The sequence below is a fragment of the Camponotus floridanus genome, unplaced genomic scaffold, assembly GCF_003227725.1.
Source record: "Camponotus floridanus strain SB8 unplaced genomic scaffold, Cflo_v7.5 scaffold34, whole genome shotgun sequence".
In the NCBI taxonomy this organism is placed as follows: Eukaryota; Metazoa; Arthropoda; class Insecta; order Hymenoptera; family Formicidae; genus Camponotus; species Camponotus floridanus.
In genome coordinates this window covers 31,350-45,505 of record NW_020229481.1, presented here as the reverse complement: position 1 = coordinate 45,505, position 14,156 = coordinate 31,350, and the positions used below count along the sequence as shown (strand labels likewise).

Genomic DNA, 14,156 nt, shown 5'->3' with positions numbered 1-14,156 from the left:
GTATGTAAATAATCCTATAAAACTTTGTATTTAAAAAAAGATTTTTCAGAATTTAAAAAATTATTGCATAATTATTTATTTGTTTATTATTGCACACATTGGATATAAAATTCGGTACGTACAATAATAATTAAATATAATGAAAGATTAATTATTTTAAGAGCTGCTAATTATATGAATTTTATATTTATATGTTACAGACAACGTAGCTTCAATATTGACAACTCCGCTGTTGCGCATCAGTGTCGGTGAGTGAAAAACTTTTATTTAATTGTAAGGTAACGGATTTGTGTAGAGCTTGTAGATGTAGATTGTAGATTGTAGATTGTAGATCCGTTACTTTAAAATGGATGGGCTAGAACAAATTAAATCATATAAATTTTTAAAGTTTTTTTTAATATACATTAAAGCTTATTAAAAATACAAAATTAAAATGTTAATTAAAGGAAAATTTCATTTTTTTAATTAATTTTACATTATAATCAATTATTTATTTTATTTAAAATAAATAATATACATAAATACAAAACATAAAGAACATACTAGTAATTTTATTTTTTAATACTATATAATAATTTACTTTTATAATGCATACTGACATTATTTTAATTTTTTATAGTCCATCATTTTTATGTAGTGTAACATGTTAAAAAACTTTGCTTTAATTGATATAAATCTAAGTAAGTTATCAATCTATTGAGTCATATGTAATGTTTAAAAAGACTAATGAATGATACTATAGAGTGAAAATATAGTAGAAAATGTATAAATAATATGGAATTAATTTATTTTATCGTAAATCTTTATTATAAATTTTTTATTATAAATAATATTATATATTGTAAAAATTGCAATCATTTAATTTTGATTAACTTAATACTATATAGCATTATATTAATTAAAGCAAAGTTATATTAGAGATGATAACAAACGGTTATAATATTACGATTGTAAATGAGCGTAAAATTATGCTCATGTACCGGTGAAAATAAATAGCCGGCAACGGAAGGAATTTTTTTCTCTCATTGATCTATGATACAGATCAAAGCTACTTTATCCTTGGCTAAAAATAATCAAATGCCTGGATATTCGAAAAGTAAGTTAATCTAAAAAGTGCAATGGCACATAATAAACGCGTGAATTAAACGGATAAAATAAACGGGTACGCATAAAATAAATAAAAACATATAAAAATAAACTCAGAAACTCACAAAAAAATAAAGAAATACTGCGTTCGTGTAATAAAATCCTAATTAGGGCATATTCCCCAAATCTAAAAAAATCGCATATTTCCTCTGGTTTAATTTGCAAAGCAATTAGGGATAAAATCATTGAAACTATTAGGATCGTTAAAATTGTTAGGATTCCTTAGTAGGATTGTTAGGATCATTAAGGTTGTTATGATCGTTAGGATTGTTAAGATCACTAGGGTTGTTAGGATCACCAAAATTGTTTAGGATGATTAGGATTATTAAGATTGCTAGATATAATATTTTATATAGTAGGATTATTTATTTATTATAACTTTATTATATTATAATTTATTATACTTAATTTTAATATACTATAAGGCTTTTCTTATAGAATATTGAAATTAAAAGTTATAATGTAAGATCAAAAAATTATATATCATTTTTACAATCTGTACAATCAAGATTAATGTATAATGTTCGACATTATTCTTGATTTTTAAAAATATTTACATTGCATATATAACGCGAATTATATGTAATGTGAACGTTTAATATAATAATTATATTATATAAGTTACGTTCTTTTTTACATTATATAAATTATATTGTTAATTATGCTATATTGTAAATTGTTTTTATAAAAATTTTACATAATGTTAAATTCAGATGTAAATGTTCTTAATATCTAATAATTTCGATAATATTAAATAAAACTAAATTATATTAGAATACAAATAATTTCTTCGATTTTAAAAACTTTTAGTTTATTTAAATTGATAAAATTTCATCATTATACAATTAATTTAAATAATGTCGGAATGCATTTTTATTATTTTTTGAAACATTTTTGCAAATTACTCGCAACGTTAAATATATCGAATTATTTGATATTGATAACATCAATTTATATTGTGAATCTAAATTATAATTTATTATAATTTATATATTGCACATTACAATAAATATATATATATATATGGGTCATTCCCCACGTCAGCTCCTCCCGCCAACCGCTCAAAATTGTATTGAAGTAAATTTAACTTCTAAGGTACCAAAATTTAGCTTGAAACATCTAGTTTTTTACGCCGTCTGGCGATTTTGAAAAATGTCAAATAATGACGGCGTAAAAATCTTGATGACCTTGGTTTTGTCAGTTAAATAAAATATGGTACCTATTTTCGTATGCAAATTTTTATTATTTTCTTACAGATAAAGTACAAAGGTCATTTTTAATGTAATTTGATCCGCTGAATCCAAATCTGAAGTCAGAAAACCAAAATTTAATTTTTTTTCATTGTTTTATTTATTTGACATTTTTTTAAATCGCCAGACGACATAAAAAACTAGATGTTTCAAGTTAAATTTTGGTACCCATATATGGGTACCAAAATTTAATTTGAAACATCGAGTTTGCGATTTTGAAAAAAGTCAAATAAATAAAAAAAAAATAAATTTTGTTTTTCTGACTTCAGATTTGGATTCAGCGGATCAAATTACACTAAAAATGACTTTTGTGCTTAACAAGCACTTTCTCAAAAAAATTCTTATTTTATTTATTCTTTGGTTAATAAATAAAAATATATGTTTTGCCAAATAAATTTCATTCAATTTCATTGAAACATTAATTACAGATGCGACGCGTTTAATCCACGAAATATCGGATACGAAAAAAAAATCAATTTTTATAATTTCGATATTTATCACGCTAATATACAATATAATAAAATATATACTGACCTCTGCAATTGCGCGTCAGTCGTCATAAAGAGCACCGTCACTACCGCAAAAAGGAGAAACATATTTCAAAATTTATTTACTACTGAGTCTTGATTCATGAAAATTTGAGTTTCTTTCGAAATTTATAACCGGATACACAGAAAAATAAAGTGTTGTCTCTTACTAACATTTCTCTTAACATTGTATCAACATTCGATAGCGTTACATACATGCGTTACATACATGATTGCGCGTGCCCCTGTTGAATGCTTGAACATGTAGACAACGCGCGAAATATTCGAAAAATTTTAATAGGTTTCCATCGATCAATTTAATTTAAATATTTCATATTTTTCATAACTGTGTATTCTAAATTAAGAATGTTTATTTACATAAATTCATGATTAATAATAAGAAACCAATTGTTTAAAAAAAAAATACATTGATTATATCGTCTAAACAGACAATCATGCATCATTAATTTTAAAATAGGTAATTTGCAAAAAAATAGCATTTAATTAATCGGCATTTTTTACATAACTATGTGCGAAAAAATTATACTTATATAATTATAAATCACATTATTTGATACATTTTTGAGGTTTCTAAGGAAAAATATAATATACATAATCTTGAAATATGTATTTGAATATTCATTAATTTCAATTACATTATAAGAATAAAGTTATAATAAGGTAACTTATAATAAAAAGAGAAAATGATTTTTGTGACATTACAATTAAAATCGAAAAATTTATTGCTCATCGCATTGCACGAATAACTTTCCATTTAGAATTTATCGGTGTTTAATGAATGCAACCACATTTACATAGGTTTTAGATTTCCGAAAGTCTAAATGTGGTCACGAGGTAAATCGATTTTTTTTAAATCACTATTTATTATATCGATATATTTCGTGCACACAATACAATGTATGAACTTTGGATTTCCGCGTCGATCGACACAATCACCACGAGAAAGTAGAATATGTTTTCGAAATTTCTGACAAATTTCTTTCTGTACGTTGTGACTGGACATACAAAAAATAAATTGTATTCGACTATTAGAGCTCTCGTTTATCTAAATTTGGCGACTGCTATACAATCGCACGAATTCGAAACACATACGTTCTACCGATCAAACAAATTTAAAATTATTTTATTTAATATTATAATACAATATAATTATTTTATTTAATATTATGTTTTATAATTAAAACAAATTGTATTAAGATAAATTTTTAAATGTGTGCGTGAATAAGAATGATAATGAAGGAGCAATCAGCGTTTTGAAAGAATAGATTGATTATATCGACTAGACGGCCATGCAACAATGAACTTAACAAATGATACTGCTCGCAAAAATTCGCATTCTAATTAACAATAAGCTCATATCAGCTGCTTTCACGATAAAGTATTGCTTTTAAAAATTAAAACACAATTATGTACGTATAGCGCAAAAATTCACATTGATGACATGCAAACTTTGCCGGTTGTCGATTAAAAAAGATTAAATTTCTTTCTTATCGAAAACTAAACAAACAATTAGAAAAAAAGATGATAAAGTATACAATAAAATGTGACAATGAAAGATTTTCTATACATTTTGATGAACTTTTCGCCAAAGCAAATCCCACTCGATCTCTCTCCATATCAAACTCGGTATAGTAACGACCAATAAATGGCATGCCCAGAACCCATTTTATTTCATTGTGATATTTTAGATAATGTTTCGAGAAGACGATTATACATATACTTTCATTATTTGGATGCTGAGCAATATTAAATACACAATATTAACTTCTCTTATGCATATTTAAATAATTTAAATAATAATTTGGCTATAGCACTCACCCGAATGATGTAATCCTTACCGGTAAGATCGAACGCCTTACCACCCATAATAAACCTGATTGTAGGCAATTGGAAAATTTTATTGCAGTCCACCTTAAAATAAAACATAATATCAAATTAGTAAATAATAATATTTAATAAATATATCATCGGAAACAAGGATTAATGTCGTTGTTTCGACATAGAAGTTTATGTTTCATTTGAACTTATCTAATATATATTCTTACTTTATCGCTATTATTAACTTTTTATAATTTTTTAAAGAAATGCTTCGTGCTTCGTGAAAGGTATGATTACTTGAAAGATATCGTTTACTTACTATTCTACTATCATCAACTCCAATAAATGTATTAATCTTTGCGATATCCAATTTTGGTCCTAATATTAGCGAAGAGCCTGTATCAACGATAGCTTGGCAACTTTCCTCGCACAGATAGTCAAATTTCATTTCGATCCTACAAAGCGATGACATTGACAATTTGTTGAAACACGATTAATATAATTTGAAAGAAAAATAACGTACCTATCAATGGTAATTTGCCAGTATCCTTTGCGAGTAACAGGAATATATGTGAAATCCCCTTCGTAATAAGCGGGATCGGAGCCACCCAATGTCAATTCACCACCTAAATCGGCTGAAGTGTCTCTGCAAATTATACATATTTTTTATATCGTAATATGTGTGTGAAAATTAAAATTAAATTTTATTTAATATGCAAATAGAAATATTATTTTAATTTATAGCATTATAATACTATATATAAATAATAAATTTAATTTATGTTACTATTGAAATAGCTATAAAATAAATATAAATATATGTAGAAATCGAACTGTATATTTATTAAAAACTCTTGCTTATAGATATATGTTGTTCATAAGTAGAGAAGATATGTACCTATTTAGATAAAAACTGAAAATGTGTGGTGATACTAGATCTTGTTCAATAATGTTGTCGAAAACAGACATTATTCGACTGGCAGATATGTTGGAATAACATCCAACCCCAAGATACCATCGTATGGTCTAGAAAAATTAGGATATATTCTTAACATATTAGTTACTTCCATAAATATTTGATTCTGAACATTGAGATTGGCAACCTATAATAAAATTGATATTAAATTAATATATCGTCATCATTGCAAGAAAAAAACAATATGATTGTTTAAGAAAGGTTTAAATTACAATTATAGTTGTAACTATTAAATTGTTTGTTTAATGATGACTTACATTCACTTTATCGGCAGCTAAGTATCCTTCTACACCGCAAGAGCCATATTGAAAACGTGAAAATCTTTTTACTGTATTATCGTATGTCTCGGATCTTGCACTATCATATAGATTATGTCCTGCTACGAAGCATATTGAGTACAATTAAAAATTAACAATACTAATTTGCAATTTATAATTACAATTTTTTCTTAAAAATAACTACGCGTTATTTTTACATCAATTGATTCTTCACATTAATTTGTGCAGAAAAGTATGGATATAAGATAATCCAAAATGAATATTTTACTAGATATTTTACGGCTTAATTAAGGTAAGATTTTACGAGACTTTAGAAATTATTTCAAGCTTCAAAACTCGAAAAGTACTCGAAGAAAATATACTTTATTATAGTGTTTTGGAAAGTCCTCGAGGTAAGCTACCAGAATGTAATGAAAAATGGGGGTTTTTGTTTCAGAATTTGACCTCCAAAAGACTACCCAAGATCAAATAATTGTCACCATCTTAGATGCTTTTCATTCATACAACTTCTTTCTTTACTATTTCTTTGAACATGTAAAAATAACGGAATTATTTGTGGTGTAAAAGTTAAATTAAACACTATGTATATATAAACAAATTACTTACAACAAACAGGAATTGTGCAATTTTTGGAGAATATCCAAAGAAATGGGGAACCAGTATCAAATACAACTTTAAATTCTTGCTGCGGAGTTCCAATTTTAATAATGCCATAGTAATTTATGTTTTTGTAATTGGTCAAATTTCCGGAAGGAAGATCGTCACTTAACAAAAAATCTTCTTCCAACTTGTCAACTTTTTCCAAAGATTGAATGTAATCCATCTTGTACAATGGAATCCTTGAAATAACATATAGAACATTTTATGACATATATATATATATATATATATATATATATATATATATACTTATAAATAATATAAAATGAATATTCACATTCGATATGACTAACAGATATTCTCAGAACATATATAAGTTATGAAAGTCTATACAATTTAAATGTTTCAGAAATCAACTACATAACTTACACATTTACAATATAAGTACATTACGCATTTATATATAACTATATCGGAACGATTTATTAACTCGATGATCTTTCTGAATTATTTAACTCTCATGTATCTCGAAAATAATATTTAATCTGTAATCCAATCTTTTAAATAAAATCATTATTTAAATAATCATTATAATTCCGTTAAAATTTTATAAATAATTCAAGAACATGTAGCTCTATCAATTATTAAAACTATAATACAGAAAATATAAACAAATAATACAAAGCAACTCATTATACCTACAGTTGATCTGCTATCGCGTGAAAAAGTTGTTTACAATTAGATGTTTTGATGACTTCCAATCATGATTTATGTTAACGGTCATCGTTTAAATAGGAATAAAGGCAAGATAAAAGCGTACGTTACGAAAGGACAATGAGCACTTTCTCAAAAATATTCTTATTTTATTTACTCCTTGACTAATAAATAAAAATATATGTTTCGACAAAAAAAAGTTTATCCAATTTGTATAGAAGAATTAATTGCATTTGCACAAGTCACGCGTTTAGTAAAAGAAATGGGATACAAGAAAAAATCAATCTTTATAATTTCGATATTTATCATGCCAATATGCAATAAAATAAAATATATACTGACCTGTGTAATTGCGCGTCAGACGTCATAAAGAGCACCGTCACTATCGCAAGAAAACGAAACATAATTCAAAATTTATTTACTACTAAAGTCTTGATTCGCGAAAATTTGATGAGTTTCTTTCGAAATTTATAACCGGATACACAGAAAAATAAAGTGTTGTCTCTTACTAACATTCCTCATAACACTGTATTAATATTCGATAGCGTTACATACACATGATCGCGCGTGCCCCTGTTGAATGCTTGAACATGTAGAGAACGCGCGAAACATTCGGAAAATCTTAACAGATTTTCATCGATCAATTTAATTTAAATATTTCATATTTTTAATAATCGTGTATTCTAAATTAAGAACGTTTAATTACATAAATTTATGATTAATAATATGAAACCAATTGTTTCAAGAAAGAATACATTGTTTATATCGACTAAACAGACAATCATGCATCATTAATTTTAAAATAAGTAATTTGCAAAAAATAGCATTTAATTAATCGGCATTTTTTACATAACTCTGTGCGAAAAAATAATACTTATAAATAATACTTATGTAATTATAAATGACATTATTTGATACTTTCTTGAGGTTTCTAAGAAAAAATATAATATACATAATCTTGAAATATGTATTTGAATATTCATTAATTTCAATTACATTATAAGAATAAAGTTATAATAAGGTAACATAATAAAAAGAGAAAATGATTTTTGTAACATTATCATAAAATCGAAAACTTTTATTGCTCATCGCATTGCACGAATAATCTTCCATTTAGAATTTATCGGTGTTTAATGAATGCAATCACATTTACATAAGTTTAGATTTCCGAAAGTCGAAATATGGTCACGAGGTAAATCGATTTTTTAAAAATCACTATTTATTATATCGATATGTTTCGTGCACACAGTACAATGTATGAACTTAGCTTTGGATTTCCGCATCGATCGACACCACAGTCACCACGAGAAAGTGGAATATGTTTTCGAAATTTCTGACAAATTTCTTTCTGTACGTTGTGACTGGACATACAAAAAATAAATTGTATTCGACTATTAGGGCCTATCCAGACAAACTTGCACAGGTGCATATGCATAACATAAGACCATATGGACCAATGAGCATCGAGTATTATGTTATGTAAGTCAATATAGCGATTTAATACTCGATGCTCATTGGTCCATATGGTCTTATGTAATGCATATGCACCTATGCAAGTTTGTTTGGATAAGCCCTTAGAGCTCTCGTTTATCTAAATTTGGCTATACAATCGCACGAATTCGAAACACATGCGTCCTACCGATCAATCAAATTTAAAATTATTTTATTTAATATTATGTTTTATAATTAAAACAAATTGTAATAAGATAAATTTTTAATTGTGCGCGTGATTAAGAATGATAATGAAGACGCAATCGGCGTTTTAAAAGAATAGATTGATTATATCGACTAGACGGCAATGCGACAATGAACTTAACAAATGATACTGCTCGCAAAAATTCGCATTCTAATTAGCAATAAGTTCATATCAGCTACATTCACGATAAAGTTTTGCTTTTAAAAATTAAAACACAATTATGTACATATAGCGCAAAAATTCACATTGATGACATGCAAACTTTGCCGGTTGTCGATTAAAAAAGATTAATTTCTAAAATTCTAAAATTAATTTCTAAAATTAATTTCATTCTTATTGAAAACTAAACTAACTAGAAAACTAATTACAAAAATTATTATAAAGTATACAATAAAATGTGACAACGAAAGGCTTTCTATACATTTGGATGAACTTTTCGCCAAAGCAAATCCCACTCGGTCTTTCTCCATATCAAACTCGGTGTAGTAACGGCCAATAAATGGCATGCCCAGTATCCATTTTATTTCACTGTCATATGAGTCGTATGTGGAGAAAATGGATATACATATACTTTCATCATCTGGATGCTGAGCAGTATTAAATACACGATATAAACTTCTCTTATACATATTTAAATAATTTAAATAATAATTTGCCTATAGCACTCACCCGAATGATGTAATCCTTACCGGTAAGATCGAACGCCTTACCGCCCATAATAAACCTGATTATAGGCAATTGGAAAATTTGATTGCAGTCCACCTTTAAATAAAACATAATATCAAATTAGTAATTAATAATATTTAATAAATATATCATCGGAAACAAGGATTAATGTCGTTTTTTCGAGATAGAAGTTTATGTTTCATTTGAACTTATCTAATATTTATTCTTATTTTATCGCTAATATTAACTTTTTATAATTTTTAATGAAATGTCGTGCTTCATGAAAGGTATTACTTGAAAGATATCATTTACTTACCCTACTACTTTCATCAACTTCAATAAATGTATTAATCTTTGCGATATCCAATTGTGGTCCTAATATTAGCGAAGTGCCTGTATCAACGATAGCTTGGCAACTTTCCTCACACAAATAGTCAAATTTCATTTTGATCCTACAAAGCGATGACGTTGACAATTTGTTGAAACACGATTAATGTAATTTAAAAATATAACGTACCTATCAATTATAATTTGCCAGTATCCTTTGCGAGTAACAGGAATATATGTGAAATCCCCTTCGTAATAAGCGGGATCGGAGCCACCCAATGTCAATTCACCACCTAAATCGGCTGAAGTGTCTCTGCAAATTATACATATTTTTTATATCGTAATATGTGTATGAAAATTAAAATTAAATTTTATTTAATATGCAAATATAAATATTATTTTAATTTATAGCATTATAATACTATATATAAATAATAAATTTAATTTATGTTACTATTGAAACAGCTATAAAATAAATATAAATATATGTAGAAATCGAACTGTATATTTATCAAAAACTCTTGTTTATATGTTGTTCATAAGTAGAGAAAATATGTACCTATTTAGATAAAAACTGAAAATGTGTGGTGATACTAGATCTTGTTCAATAATGTTGTCGAAAACAGACATTATTCGACTGGCAGATATGTTGGAATAACTCAGGCCCAAGATACCATCGTATGGTCTAGAAAAATTAGGATATATTCTTAACATATTAGTTACTTCCATAAATATTTGATTCTGAACATTGAGATTGGCAACCTATAATAAAATTGATATTAAATTAATATATCGTCATCATTGCAAGAAAAAAACAATATGATTGTTTAAGAAAGGTTTAAATTACAATTATAGTTGTAACTATTAAATTGTTTGTTTAATGATGACTTACATTCACTTTATCGGCAGCTAAGTATCCTTCTACACCGCAAGAGCCATATTGAAAACGTGAAAATCTTTTTACTGTATTATCGTATGTCTCGGATCTTGCACTATCATATAGATTATGTCCTGCTACGAAGCATATTGAGTACAATTGAAAATTAACAATACTAATTTGCAATTAACAATTACAATTTTTTCTTAAAAATAACTACGCTTTATTTTTACACCAATTGATTCTTCACATTAATTTGTGCAGAAAAGTATGGATATAAAATAATCGAAAATGAATATTTTACTGGATATTTTACGGCTTAATTAAGGTAAGATTTTACGAAACTTTAGAAATTACTTCAAGCTTCAAAACTCGAAAAGTACTCGAAGAAAAGACACTTTATTATAGTGTTTTGGAAAGTCTTCGAGGTAAGCTACAGAATGTAATGAAAAATGGGGGTTTTTGTTTCAGAATTTGACCTTCAAAAGACTACTCAAGATCAAATAATTGTCAGGTGCCCTTTTCATTCATACAACTTCTTTCTTTACTATTTCTTTGAACATGTAAAAATAACGGAGTTATTTGTGGTGTAAAAGTTAAATTAAATACTCTGTATATATAAACAAATTACTTACAACAAACAGAAATTTTTCAATTTTTGGAGAATATCCAACAAAATGGGGAACCAGTATCAAATACAACTTTAAATTCTTGCTGCGGAGTTCCAATTTTAATAATGCCATAGTAATTTACGTTTTTGTAATTGGTCAAATTTCCGGAAGGAAGATCGTCACTTAACGAAAAATCTTCTACCAACTTGTCAACTTTTTCCAAAGATTGAATGTAATCCATCTTGTACAATGGAATCCTTGAAATAACATATAGAACATTATGTGACATAAATATAAATATATATATTATATATATATTTAATAATGTATATATATATACGTATATACATATATATATTTTTTATAATGTGAATATTCATTTTATATTATTTGTAAGTATATATATATATATATATATATATACAGGGTGAGGCATCTAAAACAGGCCACCTGAATAACTCCGTTGGTAAGCCGAATACAAAAAAATTGTTCAGACAAAAGTTGTATGGTTTCAAGGGGGACATATGATGGTGTCATTAGTTTAATCTTGAAGAGCCACCCGAAGGTCACGTGAAGGTCAGCTCCAACTTTTTAAATGGGACATCTTATATGATTTTGCATATTCTTGTAGCTCATCTCAAGAGCTTTCCAAAACACTACAATTATGTTAGTTTTCATTGAGTACTTTCCAAGTTATGAGGCTTGAAATCATTTTTTAATTTTACATAAACCGTAAAATATCTAGTAAACCATTCATTTTTCGATTATCTTACCTTGATACTTTTATGTACAAAATAATGAGAGGAATCAATTGGTGTAAAGAAAACACATAGTTGTTTCTAAGAAAAAATATGGAATTTGCAATTAACAATTCCATATTTTTTGTTAAAAACAACTGTTTTCTTTACACCGATTGATTCCTCTCATTATTTTGTACATAAAAGTATTAAGGTAAAATAATCGAAAAATGAATATTTTACAAGATATTTTACGGTTTATGTAAAATTAAAAAATGATTTCAAGCCTCATAACTTGGAAAGTACTCAATGAAAACTAACATAATTGTAGTGTTTTGGAAAGCTCTTGAGATGAGCTACAAGAATATGCAAAATCATATAAGATGTCCCATTTAAAAAGTTGGAGCTGACCTTCACGTGACCTTCGGGTGGCTCTTCAAGATTAAACTAATGACACCATCATATGTCCCCCTTGAAACCATACAACTTTTGTCTGAACAATTTTTTTGTATTCGGCTTACCAACGGAGTTATTCAGGTGGCCTGTTTTAGATGCCTCACCCTGTATATATATTTACAAATAATATAAAATGAATACTTACATTTGATATGACTAAAAGATATTCTCAGAACATATATAAATTATAAAAGTCAATACAAATTTAAACGTTTCAGAAATCAATTACATAATTTACATATTTACAATATAAGTACATTACGCATTTAGATATAACTATATCGGAACGATTTATTAACATGACGATCTTTCTGAATTATTTGACCCTCATATATCTCGAAAATAATATTTAATCTGTAATCCAGTCTTTTAATTAAAATCATTATAACGGACATTGCTTTGTAATTAACGAAAATTTTGCGTGCAATTTTATGCGTTACAATTTTATAAATAATTCAAAAACAAGTAACTGTATCAGTTATTAACACTAGAATACAGAAAATATCACGTAAGCAAATAATACAAAGCAACTCATTATAACTACAGTTGATCTGCTATCGCGTGAAAAAGTAGTTTACAATTAGATGTTTTCATGACTTTCATGACTTATGTTAACGGTTATTGTTTAAATAGGAATAAAGGCAAGATAAAAGCCAACGTTACGAAAGAACAATGAGCACTTTCTCAAAAATATTCTTATTTTATTTACTCCTTGACTAATAAATAAAAATATATGTTTCGACAAAAGAAAGTTTATCCAATTCGTATAGAAGAAATAATTGCATTTGCACAAGTCACGCGTTTAATAAAAGAAATGGGATGCAAGAAAAAAATCAATCTTTATAATTTCGATATTTATCATACCAATATACAATAAAATAAAATATATACTGACCTGTGCAATTGCGCGTTAGTCGTCATAAAGAGCACCGTCACTACCGCAGGAATGCGAAACATATTTCAAAATTTATTTACTGCTGAAGTCTTGATTCGCGAAAGTTTGACGAGTTTCTTTCGAAATTTATAACCTGATACACAGAAAAATAAAGTGTTGTCGCTTACTAACTCCTCTTAACACTGTATTCAATAGCGTTATATACATATATGATCGCACATGCCTCTCTTGAATGCTTGAACAGGGAGAAAACGCGCGAAACATTCGAAAAATTCTGATTTCCATCAATCAATTTAATTTAAATATATCACATTTTTCATGATCGTGTATTCTAAATTAAGAACGTTTATTTACATAAATTCATGATTAATAGTTCTTTCAGTAGTAGTAAAAACAGTTCTTTCGAAAAAATACATTGTTTATATCGACTAAACAGTCAATCATACGTCGTTAATTTTACAATAAGTAATTTGCAAAAAGTAGCATTTAATTAATCGGCATTTTTTATATAGTTCTGCGCGAAAAAATTATATTTATATAATTTTAAATCACTTTATTTGA

At 26.8% G+C, this 14,156-nt stretch overlaps 3 protein-coding genes across 4 annotated transcripts; all 3 read right to left on the bottom strand.

The window, feature by feature from the left end:
• Nucleotides 1–3,642: 3,642 nt before the first annotated feature.
• Nucleotides 3,643–7,878, bottom strand: LOC112638662 (lysosomal aspartic protease-like). Of its 2 annotated transcripts, none has more exons than XM_025410744.1 (8): nucleotides 7,673–7,878; nucleotides 6,623–6,855; nucleotides 5,996–6,117; nucleotides 5,661–5,865; nucleotides 5,286–5,408; nucleotides 5,082–5,217; nucleotides 4,763–4,855; nucleotides 3,643–4,680 (listed from the first exon to the last, which is right to left on the bottom strand). In XM_025410744.1, the coding sequence occupies exons 4-8, from the start codon at nucleotides 5,729–5,731 to the stop codon at nucleotides 4,432–4,434; spliced, it is 672 nt and encodes a 223-aa protein (XP_025266529.1). In that variant the 5' UTR covers nucleotides 5,732–5,865; nucleotides 5,996–6,117; nucleotides 6,623–6,855; nucleotides 7,673–7,878; the 3' UTR covers nucleotides 3,643–4,431. The 2 variants fall into 2 exon arrangements, with proteins under 2 accessions (XP_025266529.1, XP_025266530.1); XM_025410745.1 differs by lacking the exon at nucleotides 7,673–7,878 and adding an exon at nucleotides 7,315–7,368.
• Nucleotides 5,731–6,839, bottom strand: LOC112638634 (cathepsin D-like). Its single transcript, XM_025410712.1, has 3 exons — nucleotides 6,623–6,839; nucleotides 5,996–6,117; nucleotides 5,731–5,865 (listed from the first exon to the last, which is right to left on the bottom strand). Exons 1-3 carry the CDS (start codon nucleotides 6,837–6,839, stop codon nucleotides 5,731–5,733), a joined length of 474 nt encoding a protein of 157 aa, XP_025266497.1.
• A 1,016-nt stretch (nucleotides 7,879–8,894) lies between the features above and the next one.
• Nucleotides 8,895–13,657, bottom strand: LOC112638633 (lysosomal aspartic protease-like). Its single transcript, XM_025410711.1, has 8 exons — nucleotides 13,596–13,657; nucleotides 11,571–11,764; nucleotides 10,912–11,033; nucleotides 10,579–10,781; nucleotides 10,210–10,332; nucleotides 10,009–10,144; nucleotides 9,696–9,788; nucleotides 8,895–9,613 (listed from the first exon to the last, which is right to left on the bottom strand). The coding sequence occupies exons 1-8, from the start codon at nucleotides 13,655–13,657 to the stop codon at nucleotides 9,335–9,337; spliced, it is 1,212 nt and encodes a 403-aa protein (XP_025266496.1). The 3' UTR covers nucleotides 8,895–9,334.
• Nucleotides 13,658–14,156: the final 499 nt, after the last annotated feature.

Excerpts from the sequence above, each read along its gene's own strand:
- LOC112638633 (XM_025410711.1), bottom strand. The coding sequence starts at position 13,657 with ATGTTTCGCATTCCTGCGGTAGTGACGGTGCTCTTTATGACGACTAAC. Across the intron at positions 11,034-11,570 it reads TGATACTGGTTCCCCATTTT|CAGGACATAATCTATATGAT; the intron begins GTTGGATATTCT and ends TATGCTTCGTAG. Across the intron at positions 10,145-10,209 it reads TGGCAAATTATAATTGATAG|GATCAAAATGAAATTTGACT; the intron begins GTACGTTATATT and ends ATCGCTTTGTAG.
- LOC112638634 (XM_025410712.1), bottom strand. The coding sequence starts at position 6,839 with ATGGATTACATTCAATCTTTGGAAAAAGTTGACAAGTTGGAAGAAGAT. Across the intron at positions 6,118-6,622 it reads TTGCACAATTCCTGTTTGTT|CAGGACATAATCTATATGAT; the intron begins GTAAGTAATTTG and ends TATGCTTCGTAG. Across the intron at positions 5,866-5,995 it reads TAGCTGCCGATAAAGTGAAT|GTTGCCAATCTCAATGTTCA; the intron begins GTAAGTCATCAT and ends ATTTTATTATAG.
- LOC112638662 (XM_025410744.1), bottom strand. The coding sequence starts at position 5,731 with ATGTCTGTTTTCGACAACATTATTGAACAAGATCTAGTATCACCACAC. Across the intron at positions 5,409-5,660 it reads TTCAGTTTTTATCTAAATAG|AGACACTTCAGCCGATTTAG; the intron begins GTACATATCTTC and ends TATAATTTGCAG. Across the intron at positions 5,218-5,285 it reads TGGCAAATTACCATTGATAG|GATCGAAATGAAATTTGACT; the intron begins GTACGTTATTTT and ends ATCGCTTTGTAG.